At 54.5% G+C, this 23,593-nt stretch overlaps 1 protein-coding gene across 2 annotated transcripts in view; it reads right to left on the bottom strand.

Annotated features, from left to right (window-relative positions):
• The window catches only part of ALMS1 (ALMS1 centrosome and basal body associated protein), a 57,502-nt gene that overhangs the window by 17,507 nt on the left and 16,402 nt on the right, over positions 1-23,593 (bottom strand). For both annotated transcript variants that reach the window (XM_086890985.1, XM_086890984.1), the window contains exons 3-10: positions 16,344-16,446; positions 13,176-15,426; positions 11,521-11,680; positions 9,382-10,803; positions 8,733-8,863; positions 2,350-4,639; positions 1,434-1,559; positions 325-486 (exon numbers count right to left, since the gene is read on the bottom strand). In XM_086890985.1, coding sequence (XP_086747111.1) covers positions 325-486; positions 1,434-1,559; positions 2,350-4,639; positions 8,733-8,863; positions 9,382-10,803; positions 11,521-11,680; positions 13,176-15,426; positions 16,344-16,446 — 6,645 coding nt within the window. The remainder of the gene's footprint in view (positions 1-324; positions 487-1,433; positions 1,560-2,349; positions 4,640-8,732; positions 8,864-9,381; positions 10,804-11,520; positions 11,681-13,175; positions 15,427-16,343; positions 16,447-23,593) is intronic.

The following is a 23,593-nucleotide window of genomic DNA, read 5'->3' on the forward strand; positions in this document are numbered from 1 at the left end:
GGAGATACCTTAAATCCCATCCAGTGGCACCCCTGCCACAGACAGGGACACCCCTGCCACTGCCCCAGGCTGCTCCCAGCCCTGTGCAGCCTGGCCTGGGACACTGCCAGGGCCCACAGCCTCCCAGGGAAAGCTGCATTTTATCTCTCAGGGAGAAGCAGAAAGACCAGGAAGAGAAAAACGAGTCAAATTTAGCATTTTCTGGCAGACTGTCAGCAATGTCACCGAACCACGGACCCTGAAATGTCAATCTTCTCCTCTGTCTTCTTTCACGTGTACGAAGGCACACAAACAATTACAGAATTAAAGCCACATTGCAATTACCTGAAGACTGTTCCAGTGGTGTCCTCTGCTCCTCAGCCCAGGCCAGCTTAGCCCTGTGGCCATGGCTTGTCCCTCTGTGCTGGGCAGCTGTCCTGGCTGGAGGGGAATCGTCCCCCAGGGCCAGCACTCGGGCCAGGAGCACTGCAGCCGCATCCTCGCACCCTGCAAGAGAGCAGCAGCAGTGCAGTGCAAACAGGGAAAGCACAGAAATGCCACCCTCAGCCAGCAGCCAGGAGCCCTGGCAGTGTCCCAGGCCAGGCTGGACAGGGCTGGAGCAGCCTGGCACTGTGGGAGGTGTCCCTGCCATGGCAGGGCTGGGCTGGGATTTAAGGTGCTTCCGAGCAAAGCATTCCATCACTCCATGATCTCAACATCAGAAACCCACAACTGTCCCCACCAATTTCTCACCCCTGCCAGCCCCACCTGGCTACATCCCATGGATTTCCTGCTCTCAGCTCCCTCAGCTGCTCCCCCTGAGCTGAGCCCCGAGTGCAGCAGGGACTGGGAAAAACAAAATGTGTTTTTTCATCCTGCTGTACGCTTTCCTAGAACTTTGTGCTGCTTCATTTGCATAGTGAATTTTTATATATGGCATCATCATTTCTGCAAAACAACAGATTTGTATCACATTTGTTCCTCTCATTCTGGACACGTTTCCTCAGATAAACCTGAAAAAGGTCAAGAGCAGGGACATCTGAAGCATGCCCAGCACAGTTTGTGGCTGTAGTGACTGATCTGGATACTTCTGGCAGTGTTGGATCCCTTGGTCACCACTGCTGGAATTCAGAGCTGGGCATCTCTTAACGTGAGTTTTGTCTATAGATAACTTTGGATATTAAAAAGCTCCGGGTGAGATCAACCTGCAAATCAAACCCGCAGTGCTCAGTGATCCATTCTTTCCAGGGCAAGTGATGTGAAAGGGTGAGCAGTAATTCCCAGGGGAAAGTAAGGGATTGTCAGGTTGTAGGGCTCCTTTCCAGTGCCAGAATGGAGCAGGAACCCCCCTCCCAGCCCAGAGATGGAGGGCAGAGCTGCAGAGGAATTGTGTTTGTGGGGTCACAGCCGATTCAGGGCACCCTGTTGACCCCTGGAGGAAGAGGATGCAGTACCTGAGTGGGAGCTGTTTCCGCTGGCCTCGCTGCTCTCTGGGGACACGCTGGCTCCTGATCTCTGGCAGGGCACATAATACATGCCAGCACTTCCCAAGGGCTTGTAGGGCAGCAGCAAGGGCTGGGCTGGGGGTGGAAGGGAAACAGTGAGCAGGAAACCTCCAGTGCAACAAGGCAGGGCCTGGGGGTGCTGCTCAGGGTGTTCCTGCTGCTAAAGCCTGAGAAATGCCCCCTTCTTTAGCAAATTGCAACTACTATTTCATTAATTCAGTTAAATAACTGAGTTTTTTAATACCCACCCGAAGGTAGAAGGTTGCCATCACTTACCTGGGAAAACAGCTTCACCTATTGAATATTAAAATTGTGATCAGGGTGGCAACCACTGACTTACAGAAACATCCCCTGGATCCACAGAGCTCCCAGTCTGAGGGAATCATTTTAAAGGAGTGGGGACATGTCCCTCAAGTCAATAAAAGCAGCAAGAGAGCCCCAGTACAGAACACCACTGGGGTGGGAACCCCTGTGAACATCCACAGCCCTCTGCTGACAGATACCCCAAACCCTGCCCAGTTTTCTGTTTAATTCTATTAAAAGCAGCAATGTGCAGATTTCCCTCTGATTTTTTTGGTGTTATCTTGATTAGAGAGTAATCAGTAACCAGATCCACCTCTCACTGAACTCCAAGTGAATCAAATCCAATCATCTACACATAAACACCAGAAAATATTCTCCAACCACGCTTGGACACAATGAATTCAGTTCTAGGGAAACCTGAAGTGAACCCAAACTGCATCCACACAAATCCCTCCCGAAAAACCCAAGTTTAAGGGTTGGGTTTGGGTTTTAACATTGATCAACATCTTAACCTTGTACAGATCCCAGTCCACAGACACAGGTAAGACAGGAATTTGCTCACCAGGCTGCCTTGGGAAGGGAGGAATCTCCCCGTGGGATGAGGCTGGAACGCCGGGAGCTTCAGGGGCTCTGGGGAGCGACGAGTGCTGGGCAGCATTTCCCCCCTGCCAGGCACCAAGGCCGATTTCTGCTGAGAAGCTGGTCTTTGTAGGACTGTCTGTGGTGATCTGAGTGGCAGCATCAGAAGTCCTTCTCCCAGGTTTTGCAGGAGGGGCAGAGCTGGGGATCCCCTCTGCACCCTGAGCCCCTGAGCCCCAGAGCGTGGCTCTGGCCCTGCCCTGCAGCAGCAGCTCCTGCCTGGGGGAAACCGCCTGGCTGGGATCTGCCACTGGCACAGCCGGAATACCCTCAGCAGGAGGGAATTTAGGAACACCTTCCACTGAAGCTTCTGGAGCTGCTTTTAAAGCCTTCACTTGGGGTTTGTCCCACAGCTCCATCCCAGCCCCAGCGGTCCCGGCCCTGCGCAGCTCGGAGCGATAGGCCCTGGAGGAGAGGGTGATGTGCACACAACTCAGGAATCTCCTCGCTGCTGATGAGGGAGCCTCAGGTGTGCTGGAGAAAGCCTCCTCTGCAGGTAAAGGGTGAGAAGGAGCCTTGTGCTCCCTCACAGCCTCTTCTGGAACGAGAGCTGCCTCAGTGGGGCTTTTCCTGCCCTCTGCTAATGCCTCACCGGGGCCCTTCAGCAAACCCCCCTGTGCAGCTGGACCTGAGCCCTTCAACAAACCCCCCTGTGCAGCTGGACCTGAGCCCTTCAACAAACCCCCCTGTGCAGCTGGACCTGAGCCCTTGGAGCTGCCACAGAGCTGGGTGTGCCCAGCTGGGATCTCCTGCTGCTGGGGTGAGCTGACAGAGCAGGGTTCAAGCAGTGCATTTATTTCCTGGCTGAGCGCCGTGCTGTGTCCATGCCCCCCAGCCACACCTGCAGCCGGGATTTGGGGCTGCTGTGCAGCCAGGCTCTGTGTTTGTGTTTGCCCAGGGTGGATTTGGGGCTGCTGTGCAGCCAGGCTCTGTGTTTGTGTTTGCCCAGTGTGGATTTGGGGCTGCTGTGCAGCCAGGCTCTGTGTTTGTGTTTGCCCAGTGTGGATTTGGGGCTGCTGTGCAGCCAGGCTCTGTGTTTGTGTTTGCTCAGGGTGGATTTGGGGCTGCTGTGCAGCCAGGCTCTGTGTTTGCCCAGTGTGGATTTGGGGCTGCTGTGCAGCCAGGCTCTGTGTTTGCCCAGCGTGGATGCTCCCAGGCCCCCGGGCTGTTCCCTGAGGAGCTCCAGCTCCAGCACTGGCAGCAGGGACAGGAGGAAGCTCTGCAGCATCCCTGGCCTCCCAGGAGCGGGCCAGCGTGGGGCTGGGGGGACAGCTCTGGATCCTCTCCCAGGGCTCTGTGGCCAGCCTCTCCTCCCCAGGGCGAGCACAGGGAGCCTCCCCCGGCAGGATCCTGTCCCTGGCCAGGCTGGGGCTGCGTGCCCGGGGTCCCAGCGGGGCTGGAGCCCGCCTCCACGAGCAGAGGGTGACGGAGGAGCTCGGCTCGCCCCGCTGCCCGTGGGCACGGGGGGCAGCTGCACCGCTCCCTGCACAGGGATCCCCTGCCAGGGGGCCACAGAGCTCTGCCACGGCACTGCTGTGCTCCACGGCTGGGTGCTGCTCACACACTCGCAGCTCAGTGCTGCTCTGGGGCTCCAGCTGCATGTCCTGCAGCCCAGCAGTGCTCTGGGGCTCCAGCTGCATGTCCTGCAGCCCAGTGCTGCTCTGGGGCTTCAGCTGCATGTCCTGCAGCCCAGCAGTGCTCTGTGATTTCAGCTGCATGTCCTGCATGTCCTGCAGCCCAGCAGTGCTCCGTGATTTCAGCTGCATGTCCTGCATGTCCTGCAGCTCAGCAGTTCTTCGAGGCTCCAGCTGCATGTCCTGCAGCCCAGCAGTGCTCTGGGGCTTCAGCTGCATGTTCTGCATGTCCTGCAGCTCAGAAGAATTCCAGGGCTCCAGCTGCATGTCCTGCAGCCCAGCAGTGCTCTGGGGCTTCAGCTGCATGTCCTGCAGCCCATCTGTTCTCTGAGTCTCCAGCTGCATGTCCTGCAGCCCAGCAGCACCCCACAGTTTGAGCTGCACGTCCTGCAGCAGGGAGCAATCCCAGGGATCAGCTCTAGGGACTGGCACTGCTGGTGGGGAGCTGGACGGGAAGAGCTGTCTGTCTGTCTGTCTGTGCCTGTCCCTGGGAAACCTGGGAGCCTGGAAACGCTCCAGGTCCTGTTTCTGCTTCCTCAGATACTCAGAACCTGCTCCCAAACCACAGAGCCACGGATCCTGAAAAACAGAGCACAGTTCCCAGAGGTCATTCCTGGCCAAAAGCTGGATGGGAAAAGCCAAAGCTGAGAGCTGTCACCAACTAGGAGTTTATCATCAGGAAGGGAGGGAACTCAGCTCTTAATGACCTAATTAGAGCTTTATCCTTTCTAAGTGCCAAGTGACCATTGCCAGCTGTGCTGACCCCAATCCATGGGAGGTGCTGCCCTGGAGGACACCAAGAGCTGAGATCTCACCTGGATCTGCACTGATGGAACACAGAGCTGTCCCCACCCCGACAGAACCCCACAGCAGCCTGCACAGCCCGTGCCAGGGAGCAGCACCTCTGCCATCGCTGCCACGGGGCACTGGCAAGGGACAGGACAGGGACAATCCCATGGGGAGCCAGCCCTCCCAGCCCATGTCTGGGGTTCAGGCAGCACCCTCCTGGGCACAGAGCCTCTGGAATGGCCTCAGGTTGAACCAGAGGACGGTTAGATGGGATCCTGGGAACAATTTCTCCCTGGAAAGGGTTACCAGGCATTGGAAGAGGGAGTTGGTGATGTCACCGTCCCTGGAATTGCTAAAAAAATGTGTGGATGAGGCATTTGAGGATACTTCAGTGCTGAACATGGTGGTGCTGGTTGGTGGCTGGACTCGATGATCTCAGAGGTCTTTTCCATCCTGAATGATTCTGTGATTCCAACCGTCAACATCAATTTATAAATTCAAGTGTAATCCAAAATTCCACCACTTCCACTGAAGAGAGCAAATCTGAGATAAATGTGCTGCCATGGAGATGGGCCAGATAAGCTTAATTAGGGAAAAGAGACACAAAAATCTGGGTTATATTTACTTTTTCCTACTGACTGGGACAACTGTGGAAGCAGCAGAGTGTATTCCAGTAATGAAGCAACACGGGTCCCTGGGTGATTACATCCCCACCAACCGCTGGGAATTTGGTGAGAAACAGCAGTGGGAAACATTTTTGGTGTAAACCAAACACACAAACAAGTATTTCACAACAGCTTTCCCAGCCTTTCTCCATCCCAGATGTCATGACAGCAGCAACTAGGGCCTGGATCATTATCCCACCTCTCTTAGGGGAAGTTTTATGCATTTAAGGCAACAAATCAGTTTCTTTGGCATTTCCTCCAGCCAGGAGGGACAGCCAGGGCCTGTGGGAGAGCACAGGGACACGGAGCAGAGCTGTGCCAGCACAGGGATGATCCCAAGACTTCTCCTCCCTGCACCACGTGCCAGTTCAACGGCCTGAGGTAATCCAGAGCAACTCCCACCAGCGAGAGCAGGCACAGAAGTTGTGATAAACTCATCTTCCCAAGCCTTTCACATGTTTTATTGTGCCTGTTATGTGTCATCCTTCCAAAAAAGCTCCCTGTGCCATATGATCCACAGGAGCCTGCAGAGCAAATTTAGAGCTACAACTCCGTGAACTTCCTGGAGAAGTGAGAAAGCACAAGGAGTGGAAAAGTACAGCAAGGAGGGGAGGAAAACACTGCACCAGGGGGAAAGGAGCTCACAGGAAAGGGAAGAGGGAGCATCTGGCAGCCTAAAATACAGGTGGGGGATCAGGTTTTCAATTTAGGAGGAGAATCCTGAGGCTGAAGATGCTGGAATTGTATTTACATCCAACAGCAGCTCCAAACCTGCCATGGCAGGGACAGCTCCTGTTATCCCAGCTGGATCCAATCCCAATGTCCAGCCTGGCCTTGGGCATTGCCAGGGATCCAGGGATCAGCCCCAGCAAATCTGGGAATTGCAGCCCAGGCAGGAATTCCTTGCCAAGATCCCAGCCCAATCTCCCCTTTCCCACTGGAAGCCATTCCCTGGCTCCTGTCCCTGCAGCCCTTGGCCCCAGTCCCTCTCCAGCTCTCCTGGAGCCCCTGCAGACCCTGCAAGGGGCTGAAGTTCTCCCCAGACCCTTCCCCTCTCCAGGTGAGCACCCCCAGCTCTCCCAGCCTGCTCAGGTTGAATATTCCAGGGGTTCTGAGCCTCTCCAGAGCCCTGGAGGCCACATCTGCAGCCCCTCCTGGACCCTCTGCCAGCCCAAGGTGGGACACCCCCAGGATTTCTCCTGCGGTGACAAACATTTCTCAGAGACCCTCAACTGCCTCAAAAGATGGAAAACCTTCCCAAGAAAAACATCCCAGAGAATTTCCCCGAGGTGTCCTGCTCCTTTCTCTGCCCACAGACTTCACACACTCCCGTGGCACACAGGAAAATGCCTCAGTGGCACCTGAACTCCTGGAGCTGACACCTCTGGGAAGGAGAGGCAGAGTCTGAGCATTCCCAGAGCACATCCACCCCAACAGCCCCACACAGAGATGCCAAAGATCCCACTGGAGCAACTGTTTGCTGGAGCTGTAGCAACAGTTTGTCCTTCTCAGTCTGAAAAGCTCAGTAGAAGGAAAATATCTTTTCCTAATCTTTGTTGTGTTCTTTTTAAGTCCATGCACAGCACTTAGGCTCTAAACTTCCCCACTTATTGTACACAACAGCTCCCATTAAATTTACAGATTATTTTGCCTGGCTGTGTTTTTTTTCAGTGCAGCAGTTTTGAACAATCTGTATTTTTCAGTGACAGTGTTTGGCTTGGAGGGAAAAATACATTTATCTTAAGTACAATTTAAAAAACCCAGTCACCTTCCCTCTGCAAATTCAAACCATTTTTTATCTCAAATTAAAAACATTGCAGTGCAAAAAATATTTTCGAGATCAAAGCAGGAGGTGCTGTGGTTGAACGAAAGCAATTTCTTGGCAGCTTGGTTTGCAAAATTAAGGTGAATTTCTTCTGACTCTAAATGTGGATAAAACAATCCCCAGCTGACACTGAGTCACACAAAGGTAAAATCCTTGGCTCCACACTGCACAGAGTTCATTTCAGGGACAAAGCTGTGACCCAGCAAGATCTGAAAGCTGGGGGGGAAAAAAAGCTTTGATGCCTCTGGTTTTGTATTTGTGTTTTGTTTATCTCTTTTAAGAAATCTGAATTTTAAGAAATGTGAATTTCTAAAATATTAAATAATATTTAGATAATTCATTTATAAATGATTATTAATAAAACAGTCCCTTTCTTTTCCCCCAGCTGCCCAGATTCCAGCAGTCCAGGAATACCTGGGAAGTTTGGCCTGATGGGTTTTGGGAGCTGCTCCCAGCACTGCTTCCAGAGAAGCTCTAAACACAGAGTACTCCTAAAGCACTGACTGTCACTCCTGCTAATGCAGGGCTTTTAATTAAAACAAACAAACCAACCCCTGCTGCTTTTCCTGGGAGGCAGGCAGGCTGCACGAGCAAACAGGAAAAAAAACAAGGGAAAAATAAGAAACTCTTCCTAAAGCTCAGGGCACTTCTCTGAAACACCAGCCCCTAAAAATCCTGCCATAACCACCCTGGGCAGCAGAGCAGGGCCAAAAATGGACATTTAAATGAAAACAAAGGTACCACACTCCTGCTCAGACCAATTCCAGCATTTTATACATGAGCTGGAAACACTCCAAAGAGATGCACAAACCATGGCAATTCCGGGGCAAGCTCTCCCAGACGATCAGAGCTGCAGAGCCTGAACCTCCTCAGCCCTGATCCTGATCCACCACTGACACTTCCACACTCCCAGACCCTTCCCAGGCTCTTGTGGAGAACATCCTGTGCCCACCACTCTGATTTCCCCCGGCATCCTCACCTGCAGGAATCCTGGAGCAGCCCCTTCCCTCTGAGCCAGCAGGGACAATTCCCTCCCTCCTGCCCCAGGAGCCTCTCAAGGCCAGCTCCACGTGGGCAGCACCCAGCAGACACCTCCCAGTGCCCGAGGATGTTCCAGGGACACCCAACTCCTGCCACAGGCACAATCTGCACCTCCACAAATATTCTGTGGAAAGAATTCCTCCAGCCAACCCAGAACCAGGAGCTCTGGGCACTTTCTCACAGCAACTCTCCCCCCACATCTCTTCCTTCACACCTTCCTCTGGGACATCTGCAGCTGAGTCTCACCCCACAGCCAAATCACCCCAAAATTCCTGGGAAAACCACAAGAAGAGCCATAAACACCCCAAGGGCAGGTGCAGCAGCATTTCCCCCAGCCTGAGCTGGTCTGTACCTTGGCTTGTGCGGATTCCCTGGTCTTTGGGAGCAGCTCTGCCTTCATCCCCTCCATCCTGTGCTGGGTCTCTTCATCCCTGCCTGGCCCAGACTCCTGGGACTGGCTGGCCAGTTTCAGCTTCACCCAGGCTGCCAAAAACACAAACCATGAGAGGTTTCCTTTCCCATTTAGTGTATGACAAGAGTTTTTAACTTAAATCAAAGCTGTGCATTTCCAGTTACCCCAGCTGAGAGAACAAGGACCACATCAAATTGCAGAGCTCCTGGAATGAGCAGGAATAATACAGTGTAAAATGGCTCCTTGAATCCAAGACTCTTTCCTGGGTCTGTCATCTTCATAGTTACAGACACAAGTCAGAGCTCACTCACACAATCCTTCCCCACATTCCTGACTTAATAACTGTGTGGACAAAGTAATTCCTTACAGTGATGTCAGGAAAATAAGGTTTTCAAACCGGAGAAGCTCAGTTCTACCACAGCACAGATTACAGGAGAGCGTCCCTCACCAGAGCCCTGTCCCATTAAGGCACAAATTAAATTAAACCACAAACAATCCCCTCGGAGGCAGGGAGCAGCCACCTCCCATCACACCCTGATACGATCCCACAATTTGGGCTGTGCCAAACCCACCCGAGCCACGTTCTCACCTCGGATTTTCCTCTCCTGCTCCTCGGCGTCCCTGAGGATCTGGTGGGCGGCGGTGCCCGGGGCTGCCGGCCCCAGGAGGCTCCGGACACGGGCACTGAGTGAATCCCCACTGCTGCTGTTCTCCAGAGCTCCCTGGAATGTGCCTGGCTGTGCCCGGGAGCTGCCCAGGAGGCTCCGGACGCGGGCACCGAGCGAATCCCCACTGCTGCTGTCCTGGAGGGCTCCCTGGAACGTGCCTGGCTGTCCCCCGGTGCTGCCCAGGTGTCCCCCGGTGCTGCCCAGGAGGCTCCGGACGCGGGCACTGAGTGAATCCCCACTGCTGCTGTCCTCCAGAGCCCTCTGGAACGTGCCTGGCTGTCCCCTGGTGCTGCCCAGGTGCCCCCCGGTGCTGCCCAGGAGGCTCCTGACACGGGCACCCAGTGAATCCCCACTGCTGCTGTCCTCGCTGCTGCTGCTGCCCCGTGTCCCCTCCGCCCCTCCGGCCCGGCCCACAGAGCCCCGGGAGCCGCCCGGGACAGCGGGGATGGTGCCCGGGGGCTGCGGGGGAGGCGGGCCCGGCTGTGGGGCCGAGCTCAGGCCGCTGCCGGCTCCGCTCTGTGCCAGCCCCACCAGGCCAGCCTGGCTCCTGGGCACAGCGCTGCACCCCTCTGGCTCTGCCCTGCCCGGCCCGGGCCGCTGGGCCGCTCCCCTCAGCCCTTCCCGGTGCTGCAGGCTGGAGGGATCTCCCCGTCCCCGGTGGCAGCTGCCAGGACCCGGAGGATGGGACCCCAGCCCCTCTCCCCGCACACCCCTCTGGGTGACGGGCTCAGGGATCCGCTCCTTCCCCACCCTGGGGTCCCCGGGATCGGGCTCCCTCCCGGGCAGTGCCGGGGGAGCCTCCCCGGATTCCCTGCGGGAAGCTGAGGGGAAGGCAGGCCGGCCCCAGCCCGCAGCCAGACCCTCGGCCCGTGCCAGCAGCTCCCGCAGGGCCCCGGAGCCCATCGGGGAATCTCCTCCCCACCCCTGGCCGCTCTCACTCCCCCCGCTGCAGCTCTGGGACCCTCTGTCTAATTCCACTCCATTCCCAGCTCCAGACAAAGCCCCAGCCGCCCATCCCTGCGGGCTCCCGGGCTCCCGGCCAGCAAAGGGAACCCGAGCACCTGTCCCCCCATCCCGGGCACTGTCCCTGCCCGAGGAGCGGCTGGGCACGGCCTGCTCCGCTCCAGCAGATCCCGGGGAACCCTCCGCACCCCGGGCTGGGGACACGGGGACAGCCAGCCCCGGCTGGGGACACGGCACGCTGCCCTGGCTCTCCGGGTGCTCCCCGGACAGCTCCCGGGGGGACAGCACCGCCTGAGAGCCCCCGGCGAGGGACACGCTCCCCGGGGATGTCACCCTGCCAAAGCCGGCCTCGGACATCTGGAAGGCTGGCAGCAGAGTACCTGCAAAGGAACACAACACTCAGTCACCTGCAGGCTCCAGAAACATCCCTGCTGTGCTCCAGGGCACAGAAACGATAGGAAAAATTCAAATACTGGAAAATATTTAAGGTGATGTTCTTAGGATGAGACTTGGGCTAAGATTTCTGTGAGAATTGTCTCCTGAAAGAAATCTCAGGAGTACTTCACATAAATATCAAAGAAAATACAAAACTTATTGAGGAATTATGGAATATCCTGAGTTGGATGGGGTGATCCATCCGACCCCTGGCCCTGCAGAGTCCCACCCTGCAGCCCTGGGAGCAGTGTCCAGGCTCCTGGAGCTCTGGCACAGTCGGGTGTTAGGAAGCCACACCAGCTTGGCTGAGGATGATGATGGGTGGATGGATTTAGGAACAGATCTGGTCAGTTATAAAAACACACTGAACAAATCCCAGAATGCAAAAGGAACCAAGAATTATTCCTCTCCCAGGAAGGAGAGGTCCAGTCCCATTCCCTCAATCTCAAGGGAATTGAACCGTTTCCTTCTGAAGGACTCTTGGGAAAAGAGAAACGCAGGGAACAAAGCCAGCGTGCCCTGCAGTGCCCTGCAGTGCCCTGCAGTGCCCACAGCCCCGATCCCCCAGGTCTGAACACTCCCAGTGCCCACATCTCCTGCTGGGGATGGGGAAGGTGGATGCCAGGACAGCCCCGAGGGTGAGCTCTGTGCCCTGCCCGTACCCTGTGCCTGCGGAGGGACCCTGGCCGGGCAGCCCAGAGGATCCTGCAGGCTCCTGAGCTCCGAGGGGGAGAACTCCAGCTCCCACAGGGGCCTCCGGGGCACGAAGGGCGCCAGGATGCTGCCAGGGGACTGCTCGATGCCCAGGTTCCGCAGGTAGATCTGGAAAACACGGAATAACCAAGGCTTAGGGAAGGGATGGACCCTGGGCACTGCAGGAGTGAAACTCCCTCAGCTTCAGCCTCACCTGCTGAAAATTCCATTTCCCAGCTGGAAGGAGAACACAAAGGTTTGGTTTAAAAACCTTCTCCCTCCCCAAGCTGCCCAGAAAACACTGCAAGGCTTGGGAATTCAAGGCAGCAGCCGGGAATCTCCTCATTTTTGAGGACAGGTTTGTTCAAGCCTGCCAGGCAAACAGTCGGGAGGACTTTTATCAGAGCTGGTTTACACACAGGTATTATATGCAGGAAAAAAAATCCATCATTTTCCTTGACTTCATCACCTATAGAGCAAATTGATTTCAACTCATCCACACTGTGTCCTAAACTAGCCAGGAAAATTAAATAAATTACCTTACACATCCCAGCCAACTCCATCTCCCACGATTTTGTTATAAACCTCCACATTAACAGCCAGATAAGTGACCTGATCTCCTTTACCTTCCAGTGATTTATGGGAGCAGAATTCCTCAGAACTAGGCTGGAGAATGTGTAATTATAGCCAGGAACAGAAGTCATCTCTCTGTCTCATGAATTTCATTTCAAACACCCTCCCTCCAATATTTATATTTGTTTCACCACGGGTTTGCAAAGACAACGGAGTGAAAAGAGCTCCCAGAGCACATTCCCAAAGACCTGGTGATTATGGAGTCATCCTGTGAGAGGAGCAGCCTCTTACTCAGAGGATAATTTGTTTGTCAGTACCATAAATCTGCATCTCATTTGCTATTAATGCACAGTGCTCTCCATGGCCCCCAGCCCCCCAGCCCCCAGGAAATTGGGAATAGCCACACGGGATGGGAAGGGGGGAGTGAAGAGCCTCTGAAGGTCCTTTATGAGGAACACATCAAGAATTCACAACTGAGGCCTCAGAAACTGGAACAACGTGAAAGAGCAGAACGAGAAAATCCCAGAAAAGGAGAAATTTCATTTCCAAGGAGCTGAGTTTGCCCCTCGTGCAGAGCTGGGGGTGGAGTTCAGCTCTCCTCACTCAGCACTGAGCCTGAGCCTCACCCTTGGATAATGAGAGCCTGATCTGAGAGAGCCCCCAGCCCTCCCTTCCCTTTCCTGCTGCTCCCCTGACACCCCTGGGATAGACAAGACACCTTTCCCACCCCCAGCCCTTTCCTGTCCATGTTAAATATTACCAGAAGTTATTTTTCCACCTCTGTTTCAGATAAGCTGAACCAATATCAGGGATGAAATTCACTGTAGCACAACCCTGGGTAAAACCATTTGTTTTGCCTTGTAGTGATTAGATCCTCCCCTAAAAGGGCAGTGGGGGGAAATGGAAAAGTGAAAATGGAAGAACTGGAATGGAAAAGTGAAAAACGATGGAAAACTCTGGAAAAAAAAAAAAGTATAACTGAAAAAAAAAGGGTAACTCTGGGGAAAAGTGGGTAACTCTGGAAGCAGAGTTAAATTAGAACAGAACTTACCGGGATCCTTTCCTCAATATTCAACTCTTCTTTCTCAGGAGTCTGCAGCGCTGCTCCAGGGGGGACGGAGCTGTTCTCTCCTGCACTGGGGCAGGGCCTGGGCAGCACCAGGGAGCCCAAACCACAGCCCGGGGCCCCCTGAGGCTCCCCAGAACCCACAGGAAAATCCAAACTCTCCAAGGAAACGGCTCCAAAGTCCTCCATGGTATCGTGTCCAGTGGGAATATTCAGGTTGAAAGACTGATTTTCCTTTTCCTCACAATCCTCGTGCTTTGTAAGGAGCTGAGCAAGGCCGCACACAAACACATCTGGGGCTGAGCTTCGCCTGGTGTCACCGTGCCCAGCTCCAGCCCCCCGTGCCAGGGAGCCCATGGAGGAGCTCTGGGAGCGTCCCACGGTGGGGCTGGGGTGTCCTGGAGGCTCCTCACTGCAGGCTGGGCTGGTTCTGACCGAGGTTCTGACCGAGGTTCTGCTCTCCCTGCAGGCTGGGCTGGTTCTGACCGAGGTTCTGCTCTCCCTGCAGGCTGGGCTGGCTCTGACTGAGGCTCTGCTCTCCCTGCAGGAGCTCAGGGAGGCGTCAGAGTGGGATCTGCCCCGAGCTGGACCGAGCAGGAGGCTTTCATGAGAGACATGCCAGCTGCCCAGAGAACCTGCCCCACTGGAGGAGGGAGCAGCACAGTCCTTGGGATCCCCAAGGCTCTTCTGTCCTGCTAAAATACAGCTTGCAGCCCTGGGAAGCGTGCTGGAGGCTTTCCTCGCAGGGGGAAGCGCCCCTGGGACCCCTGAGCTGTCAGGAACGTGCTCTGGCTGGCTCACGTGCCAGGCTCCCACCTTCTCCAGGAAACCCAGCGCCGGGCAGGACTGCATCCTGCCACAGCCGGGGGATTCCAGCCTCAAGGACTCCAAATGCCCACAGCTCTCTTCCACTGCACTCTGGGCAGGATCGTCCTTCCCTGCTCCAGGGGCAGGGGACTCCCCCGAGGCCTCCTCCTCTGAACGGGAAAGAGAGGCCTGGAGGGCCGCAGGGATGGCCGGGCCTCCGCGTCCTTCCGCCCTCCCGGTTCTCCCCAGGAACAGCCCAGGGGTGGACTGGAAGTTGGGACGAGCCAGGTGCAGGGAGAAGGAGCCCTCAGCTCCCAGGCTGAAGGAAGGGGAGATCTCTGTGACTTTGTGTCCCCTCTCTATGGAGAGCTCGGAGCCGGTCAGCTCATGGCTGCCTGCGGCGGGCTCTGCTCCCCCCGGGCCGTGCCCTGAGGTGCCCCCAGCCGTGTCCTGGGGCTGGCTGGGGGGCACAGCCGGCTCCTCTGTGCCCAGCCTCGCTTGGGGCTGGCTCAGGATTGCTGGGAGCAGCTCCTCGGGAGCAGCCGTGAGCCCCCAGCCCCTGGGGCCGGCGGGCAGCTGCAGCCCCCCTTCCTGCCCCGGCCCCTGGCCTGCCTCAGGGGCTGCTGCACAAGGAGCACCCTCAGCTCCCCACCTTCCAGAACGCTCTTTCCTCCAGCCATCAGAGAAATTATTCAACAAACCAAGCTCAGGCACCTTCTTTCCTTTTTCCTGCTTCTCCAGGACTCCACTCCCAAGCACTTTTACCTTTTCCTGCCACGTCCCCCTTTCACTTTTCTCTGAGAATTTGGTCAGTGCGGTTTTATAGGAGGAGTTTCCTGAGGATGAGGATTCCTCCTCCTGCCCTGGGGACTCCTTGTCCCGCTCTGACAGCTCAGAGGCAGCAGCTGGGCCATCGCTGTCCTGGGAGGAGTGTCCAGAGGAGTGTCCAGAGTGTCCAGAGGGGTGTCCAGAGTGTCCAGAGGGGTGTCCAGAGTGTCCAGAGGGGTGTCCAGAGGGGTGTCCAGAGTGTCCAGAGGGGTGTCCAGAGGGGTGTCCAGAGGGGTGTCCAGAGGGGTGTCCAGAGGGGTGTCCAGAGGGGTGTCCAGAGGGGTGTCCAGAGGGGTGTCCATCCTCCCCAGCCGTGCTCCAGGGCTGCTCCAGCCCCTTTCCCAGCCCCTCCTCTGGAGCTGGCTGTGCTGGGTGTCCCCTGCTCCGGGGCCCCGGTGCCTCCTGCTCGGTGCCAGCGTCCCCCCTGGCCAGCACCTCCCCAGACAGGGAGCTCTGGGAAGCGGCTCCGGGATCCGCGTGTCCCGCGGCCTGGGAACGCTGGGATGGAGTGGGAAGGGCTGGGCCCCTCAGGGCTGCGCTTCCAGGGATGTGGAAAGGCTCTGATTGCTCCAGGGATGCTCCAGAAACATCCGGGATTCCTCTGGAAAGGGCAAGAAAAGTGCATTTCTGATCATTTCTCTTATTTCAACATCTCTGGCTTAAACCAGAGGCAAAAGAACTTCAGGTGACAGCTGGGGGTCAGCAATATTCACACAAATACCCATAAATGCATCCCCTGAAGGGGCAAAGGGAACAAAGAAATATCAAAACTCTCCTATAAAGCTCAAAAATGATATCACAATAATATCAATTTCTACTTACTATAGCAATATTTTTCCATCTCTTTAGGACTGAAACATTTTTCACTTCACACACTAATAACTGTTATTAGTTAAATAAATTAAATATGCAGTATGTACTTACACATCTCAGCTTGTCTATGACTTTTTAATATAAATCATCTGCTCATTATATCATTATAATAATTATTCTTTTAAAGGATATAAAAGCAGCCAGATCTCAGATAAGCAACAAATTCCTATAAAGCTCTAATACTCATATTGGGGATTGATTAATTAATAGTTCCTTTATATTAAACACCCCATCAAACCCTAATAAATGTTATTCCATGCAAGCAGAGCACCTGGAAATGCAGGTGACAAAGCCTTTTAGTGAAACAGCTCTTTTTTTATGCATTTTAACCCCAAATTTGTATTGTAAATTCCACATATTGCTCCAGCATACAGAAACCACAACACTGTCCATGGACATTTTACTCCTGTAAATACAGAAACCTGATTTGTGTCCCCAAAATTTCATTTTTCAAAGCTCCAGAGATGTTGAAGAGGGTGGAGCTCCTCATTTTCCCGTTTTCCTGGGGCACCTCAGCATGACAAGCTCAGAAAAGCCTGCTCCTGGTTTTCCCTTGCTCAGACTCTTCCAAAGGCAAAATCCCGAGGTTCTGTCCCTCCACACACACCCAAATCCCAATTTCTGGGCCCAGAAACCCCGTCCCACCTCAAGGGAAGGAAATCCATCTGGGATCCCTGCAGGAACGTCTCGGCCCGCGCCGGGCTCAGCAGCAGGGGCAGGCACGGGGAGAAGCGGCTCTCCTGGAGATCTGGGACAGGGAAAAACAGCAGCAGGGCAGTGAGAGCTGGCAGCACAGCCCTGCATTCCCAAAGATTCCAGCTCTGCATTCCCAGAGATCCTATTCCCAATGATCCCAGCCCTGCATTCCCAGTGATCCCAGCCCTGCATTCCCAGTGATCCCATTCCCAATGATCCCAGCCCTGCATTCCCAAAGATCCCAGCCCTGCATTCCCAATGATCCCATTCCCAATGATCCCAGCCCTGCATTCCCAGTGATCCCAGCTCTGCATTCCCAATGATCCCAGCCCTGCATTCCCAATGATCCCATTCCCAATGATCCCAGCCCTGCATTCCCAATGATCCCAGCCCTGCATTCCCAAAGATCCCATTCCAAATGATCCCAGCCCTGCATTCCCAGTGATCCCAGCTCTGCATTCCCAGAGATCCCATTCCCAATGATCCCAGCTCTGCATTCCCAGTGATCCCAGCTCTGCATTCCCAATGATCCCAGCCCTGCATTCCCAATGATCCCATTCCCAATGATCCCAGCCCTGCATTCCCAATGATCCCAGCCCTGCATTCCCAGAGATCCCAGCCCTGCATTCCCAATGATCCCATTCCCAGTGATCCCAGCCCTGCATTCCCAGAGATCCCAGCCCTGCATTCCCAGTGATCCCAGCCCTGCATTCCCAGAGATCCCAGCCCTCAACCGAGCACCTCTGATGGGGCAGGGATGGGACTGGGGCAGGGATTCTGACTGGGGCAGGGATGGGATTGGGGAATTGGGGCAGGGATTGGGGAATTGGGGCAGGGATGGTATTGGAGCAGGGATGGGATTGGAGCAGGGATGAGACCAGGGCAGGGATGGGATTTAATCAGACTCTGAATCCTGATTTTAAATCAGGAGGAGGCTGGGCTGATTCCCAGTTCCTGACCATTAACTGGGAGCCTGGACTCCACATTCCCAGTTCCTGACCATTAACTGGGAGCCTGGACTCCACATTCCCAGTTCCTGACCATTAACTGGGAGCCTGGACTCCACATTCCCAGTTCCTGACCATTAACTGGGAGCCTGGACTCCACATTCCCAGTTCCTGACCATTAACTGGGAGCCTGGACTCCACATTCCCAGTTCCTGACCATTAACTGGGAGCCTGGACTCCACATTCCCAGTTCCTGACCATTAACTGGGAGCCTGGACTCCACATTCCCAGTTCCTGACCATTAACTGGGAGCCTGGACTCCACATTCCCAGTTCCTGACCATTAACTGGGAGCCTGGACTCCACATTCCCAGTTCCTGACCATTAACTGGGAGCCTGGACTCCACATTCCCAGTTCCTGACCATTAACTGGGGGCCTGGACTCCACATTCCCAGTTCCTGACCATTAACTGGGAGCCTGGACTCCACATTCCCAGTTCCTGACCATTAACTGGGGGCCTGGACTCCACATTCCCAGTTCCTGACCATTAACTGGGGGCCTGGACTCCACATTCCCAGTTCCTGACCATTAACTGGGAGCACACAGCATTTCCAGTGCATTTGGCCTGCTCAGTGCACATTCTCTCAGAATTTTTCACTGTTCCACTTGGCATTTGGATACAGAATTGCATTAAAGATGCAAACCAGTGTTTTTTAAGAAACATTAAGAATCTGAACTCTATCAGCTCTGTTAGATGGACATTCCCCCCTCCCAAACCTTGTTTTCTATTTAAAATGGCATTAGTGAACAAATATTAATTGCAGTTATCAAATCAGACTCATCAGCTGCCATCAGGACACTTCATGTGGCAGAACTGGCACCTCCCTTTCAGTCATGCAAGAGAAGAGGAAAACAATCCTTTCTGATTTCAGATTAACTTCTCCACTTGGAGTGAAAATGTATTTTCAAGCTAAATTGAAAAGCAGGAGTGATTAAAGAAAAGGTTTTTCCACACCAAAAAATCCAAACCCTGGGTGTGCTTTGGAAGTGAAGAAACAAAGAGGACTGAGGGGGGGAACAGAAAATAATTGGGAAAAAAAAAAGCTGTCAAAAACAGATGTTGCCAATCTTTTGTGTACACAGATGAATAAAGTAAATGTGCATATCCAGACACACACCCCCCACAAATCACAACATTTGCCTGATAAATCAGCGCTTGTCTATTATATCAACAAAAACCTAAGTGCCACTACATTGGTATTAAGAAACTCAAAGAGATGAAGAAGTGACTGAACATTGTGCAAGCAGAGGCAGAACAGGGAACTCTGCACTGAGCCATTCATTCCCTGCCCCACGTGGAACTCCAGAGATCCAGAAGTTTCCAGAAATCCCAAAGCTCCTGCACAGAAGCTCAAGGATGAGGCAGGTATTTGCCAAACAAGCAAACCCTCAGAGCACAGACCTTCAAGAGAGGCCAGGGAAGGGAGGGAGGTGTCCCAGGCCAGGCTGGGCTCCGGGGCCTGGAGCAGCCCAGGACAGCGGGAGGTGGCCCTGCCATGGATGGGTGGGAATGGATGGGCTTGGAGCTCCTCCAGCCCAAACCTTTCCCAGCTCAACATTCCCAAACTATTCCTGACCCAAACCATTCCCAACCCATCCATTCCCAGCTCAACATTCCCAAACCATTCCTGACCCAAACCATTCCCAACCCATCCATTCCCAGCTCAACATTCCTGACCCAAACCTTTCCCAGTTCAACATTCCCAAACTATTCCTGACCCAAACCTTTCCCAGTTCAACATTCCCAAACCATTCCTGACCCAAACCATTCCCAACCCATCCATTCCCAGCTCAACATTCCCAACCCAAACCATTCCTGACCCAAACCATTCCCACCTCCACATTCCCAATCCAAACCATTCCTGACCCAAACCACTCCCAACCCAAACCATTCCCAGCTCAACATTCCCGACCCAAACCATTCCTGACCCAAACCATTCCTGACCCAAACCATTCCCGACCCAAACCATTCCCGACCCAAACCATTCCTGACCCAAACCATTCCTGACCCAAACCATTCCCAGCTCAACATTCCCAAACCATTCCTGACCCATCCATTCCCAGCTCATCCATTCCCAGCTCCACATTCCCGACCCAAAGCACCAGCCCGAGCCTGACCCCTCTGCAGGGCAGGTTCAGCACAGGGGCTGCAGCTGGACAGGGAAAAGCTCTGCCCAATTCAGGATCAGACCTTGCACACCAAACACCTGTGGGGCTGTGCCCTCCAGCTGGGATCCATTCCCTGATCCCAGCTGGGATCCATTCCCTGATCCCAACTGGGATCCATTCCCTGATCCCAGCTGGGATCCATTCCCTGCTCCCAACTGGGATCCACCCCCTGCTCCCAGCTGGGATCCATTCCCTGCTCCCAGCTGGGATCCACCCCCTGCTCCCAACTGGGATCCACCCCCTGCTCCCAACTGGGATCCACCCCCTGCTCCCACACTGGGATCCATTCCCTGATCCCAACTGGGATCCATTCCCTGATCCCAGCTGGGATCCATCCCCTGTTCCCACACTGGGATCCATTCCCTGATCCCAGCTGGGATCCATCCCCTGATCCCAACTGGGATCCATTCCCTGCTCCCACACTGGGATCCATTCCCTGATCCCAGCTGGGATCCATTCCCTGATCCCAACTGGGATCCATTCCCTGATCCCAGCTGGGATCCATTCCCTGATCCCTGGCTTCACCCAGGAGTGCTCCAGTTTTGGCAGGGATCTCCCTGGGGCTCTCAGCTCCCACATTCCCCAGGGATTCCAGGAATCTGCTGAGCTCACAGCTCCCACCTTCCCAGGGATTCCCGGGATCTCCCTGGGCTCACAGCTCTGACCTTTCCCAGGGATTCCAGGGATCAGCCTGGGCTCACAGCTCCCACCTTCCCAGGGATTCCCGGGATCTGCCTGGGGCTCACAGCTCCCTCCTTCCCAGGGATTCCCCTCCGGACTGGGGGTGAGCTCTGCCTGGAAGCAGCAGATGAACAGGGCCAGGAGAGGAGAGTGAGGGGAAGAAGGGACAGGAGAAGGAAGGGAAGAGGCAGAAAAGTTGGGATTTGCTGCAGCCATGGAAATGCAGCCATGGAAATGCAGCCATGGAAATGCAGCCATGGAAATGCAGCCATGGAAATGCAGCCATGGAAATGCAGCCATGGAAATGCACGGAAATGCAGCCATGGAAATGCAGCCATGGAAATGCAGCCATGGAAATGCAGCCATGGAAATGCAGCCATGGAAATGCAGCATGGAAATGCAGCCATGGAAATGCACAGAAATGCAGCATGGAAATGCACAGAAATGCAGCATGGAAATGCATGGAAATGCACAGAAATGCATGGAAATGCACAGAAATGCAGCATGGAAATGCAGCACGGAAATGCTCGCTCCCTGCAGAGGAGAGGCACCACAAGGAGCCCAATAAGAGACATTTTCCCAGGGCTGGAAACCTCATTCAGCAATTCTAGAAATATGTAACAATTATTACATAATATTAATAATAATTAATTCTTGTATGACCCCAAGGCAGCCCTGTCCCAGGCTCTGCCTCCTGTGGCTTCCCCACTTCTCACAGCACACAAAGCTCTCCCTGCTCTCCCCTGGGGACAGAAATCAGAGACATTTGGGGGCTCAGGAAGGATCTGGGGCACATTTGGAGGCTCAGGAAGGACCTGGGGCAGAGCTGGGAGGCTCAGGAAGGATCTGGGGCACACTGAGGAGGCTCAGGAAGGATCTGAGGCACATTTTGGAGGTTCAGGATGGATCTGAGGTACATTTGGAGGCTCAGGAAGGATCTGGGTCACATTTGGAGGCTCAGGAAGGATCTGGGTCACATTTGGAGACTCAGGATGAATCTGGTGACACTGAGGAGGCTCAGGAAGGATCCAGAGGCACATTTGGGACACTCAGGAAGGATCTGGTCACACTGAGGAGGCTCAGGATGAATCTGGGGCACACTGAGGAGGCTCAGGATGGATCCAGAGGCACATTTGGGACACTCAGGATGAATCTGGTGACACTGAGGAGGCTCAGGATGGATCTGGTCACACTGAGGAGGCTCAGGAAGGATCCAGAGGCACATTTGGGACACTCAGGAAGGATCTGGTGACACTGAGGAGGCCCAGGATGAATCTGGTGACACTGAGGAGGCTCAGGAAGGATCTGGTGACACTGAGGAGGCTCAGGATGGATCCAGAGGCACATTTGGGACACTCAGGATGAATCTGGTCACACTGAGGAGGTTCAGGAAGGATCCAGAGGCACATTTGAGACACTCAGGATGGATGTGGGGCACACTGAGGAGGCTCAGGAAGGCTCAGGCCTGGAGCAGGTGTCTGGGCTGGAAGCTGCAGTGATTTCAGCACCGCTCTCTGCAGCTCCTCGTGTCAGAGCTGGGATTTTTCCTGCTGTCACTCTGAAGGTCAGAAGTCTCCTCAGTGCAGCTCTCTGAGCAGGCAGAGCTGGGCCTGTTCCTGTTTCCCCCAGCCTGCTGACAAGTCTGAATGCCACAGTCAAGCTGCCATTTGGGGGGGATAAAAAAGGAAGGCAAAACACAAACAAAGCCTCGGCTCTGTCAAGCTGTTCCACAGAGCACTTCAGTCCAACTGTCATTGTCATCCCTCCCCTCCTGACATGAAATCCAAGACACTTTTTGAGGAGGAGGAGAAGAAATAAATGAATATTGCAGCTCTGGCTTCCTTCCCTCTCAGCTCTCCTGCTGTACCTGGGGATTCACAGCAAGCTCATCTCCAGAGAGCAGCAGAGAAACCTGCAGAGGAGAGGCCTCTCCCAGCCCTGATCACATCACTCAGCCTTCTGCTCGCTCCTCAATTCCAGCTGCACTGGCAACATAAAGCTTGACAAATATCAAGAAGTTTTTCTTGATTTAATGGCTTCTGCAAATAGCAGCGATGGGGAGAAGGGCTGTGAAATGCAGGGAACACAAGAATCCTGCCCAGAGAGTGTGGGACAAGGCACAGCCAACCTCCCATGTCCTGAGATCTGTCCTGATCCTCACTTCCCTACAGAAACGGGATTTATTCCCTGTCCAGCAGCTCCCTGTGATGCACACACAGCTTTTAACATCTCCTGAAGGGGAAGAGCTCCTCAAGACCACCCCAGAATCAGCTCTGGAGCCAGCAGGCAGCAGCTCCTGGTGCTGTGACTGAGCCCAGGCTGTCGGTGCTGGAGCACTGAGCAGGAACTCCTCTGTCCTCTCTCCTCTCCTGTGTGTGACACCACAGGCAAGGGGCTCAAACACAAACCCCCTGAGCCACACATTGCCAAAAGCCATCTGAATCCCTGCAGTGAATGGGACAGGAGACACCAGGGACAGCTGCAGCCATCGGGGTGACCCCCACCCTGCGAGGGACTGAGCCTCAGGGGGCCTGGGGGGAACCACAGCCCACCCAAGATGTTCCTTCTCCTCTTACAAACTCCTTCACCAAGGATGCAGCAAAGCATCATCAAAACCATCCCAAAAACTGATGGAAATGAGCAGGAGCTTCACATTTAAAAAAAGGGTTAAATTCCTAAACCCCTCAGGAGCTGCTACGAGATGGATCTGGGGCAGTTCCCAAGGCAAGTTCAACTCCATGCCCTTAGGGGTGTTTGAAACTCCAAACAAAACCCCAAAAAGCAGCTACCCACAGGCAAGAGCTGACACAGGGAATGGCAAACTGCACAGGCAGTTAACTCCAAGCACAGAGGGTTTATTTTAAAATACACAATTATGTTATTGGCCTCTCCAGTTTGTTTGTTTGTTTGGGAAGAACAGACTGGTGGAGGGACAGCAGCTTTAGAGGCACCTTCATCCACCAGCATCATCCTCACCCCGGGAAACTGAGTCACAAAAGGAATGTCCTGATGGGCAGGGAACTCCTGCCTCTGCAGGGGCAGCGGGGCAAGAACCCCTGGGCTGGGGAGCAGGGTGGGGCTTTACCAGGGGGGGCTTTACCAGGGGGGGCTTTACCAGGTGGGGCTTTACCAGGTGGGGCTTTACCAGGTGGGGCTTTACCAGGTGGGGCTTTACGAGGGGGGGCTTTACGAGGGGGGGCTTTACCAGGTGGAGCTTTACCAGGTGGGGCTTTACCAGGGGGGGCTTTACCAAGCTTTGGGTGGAGCTCTACCAGGTGCAGTTTTACCAAGCTTTGGGTGCAGCTTTACCAAGCTTTGGGTGGAGCTTTACCAGGTGCAGCT

The sequence above is a fragment of the Cyanistes caeruleus genome, chromosome 5, assembly GCF_971803275.1.
Source record: "Cyanistes caeruleus chromosome 5, bCyaCae1.hap1.1, whole genome shotgun sequence".
In the NCBI taxonomy this organism is placed as follows: Eukaryota; Metazoa; Chordata; class Aves; order Passeriformes; family Paridae; genus Cyanistes; species Cyanistes caeruleus.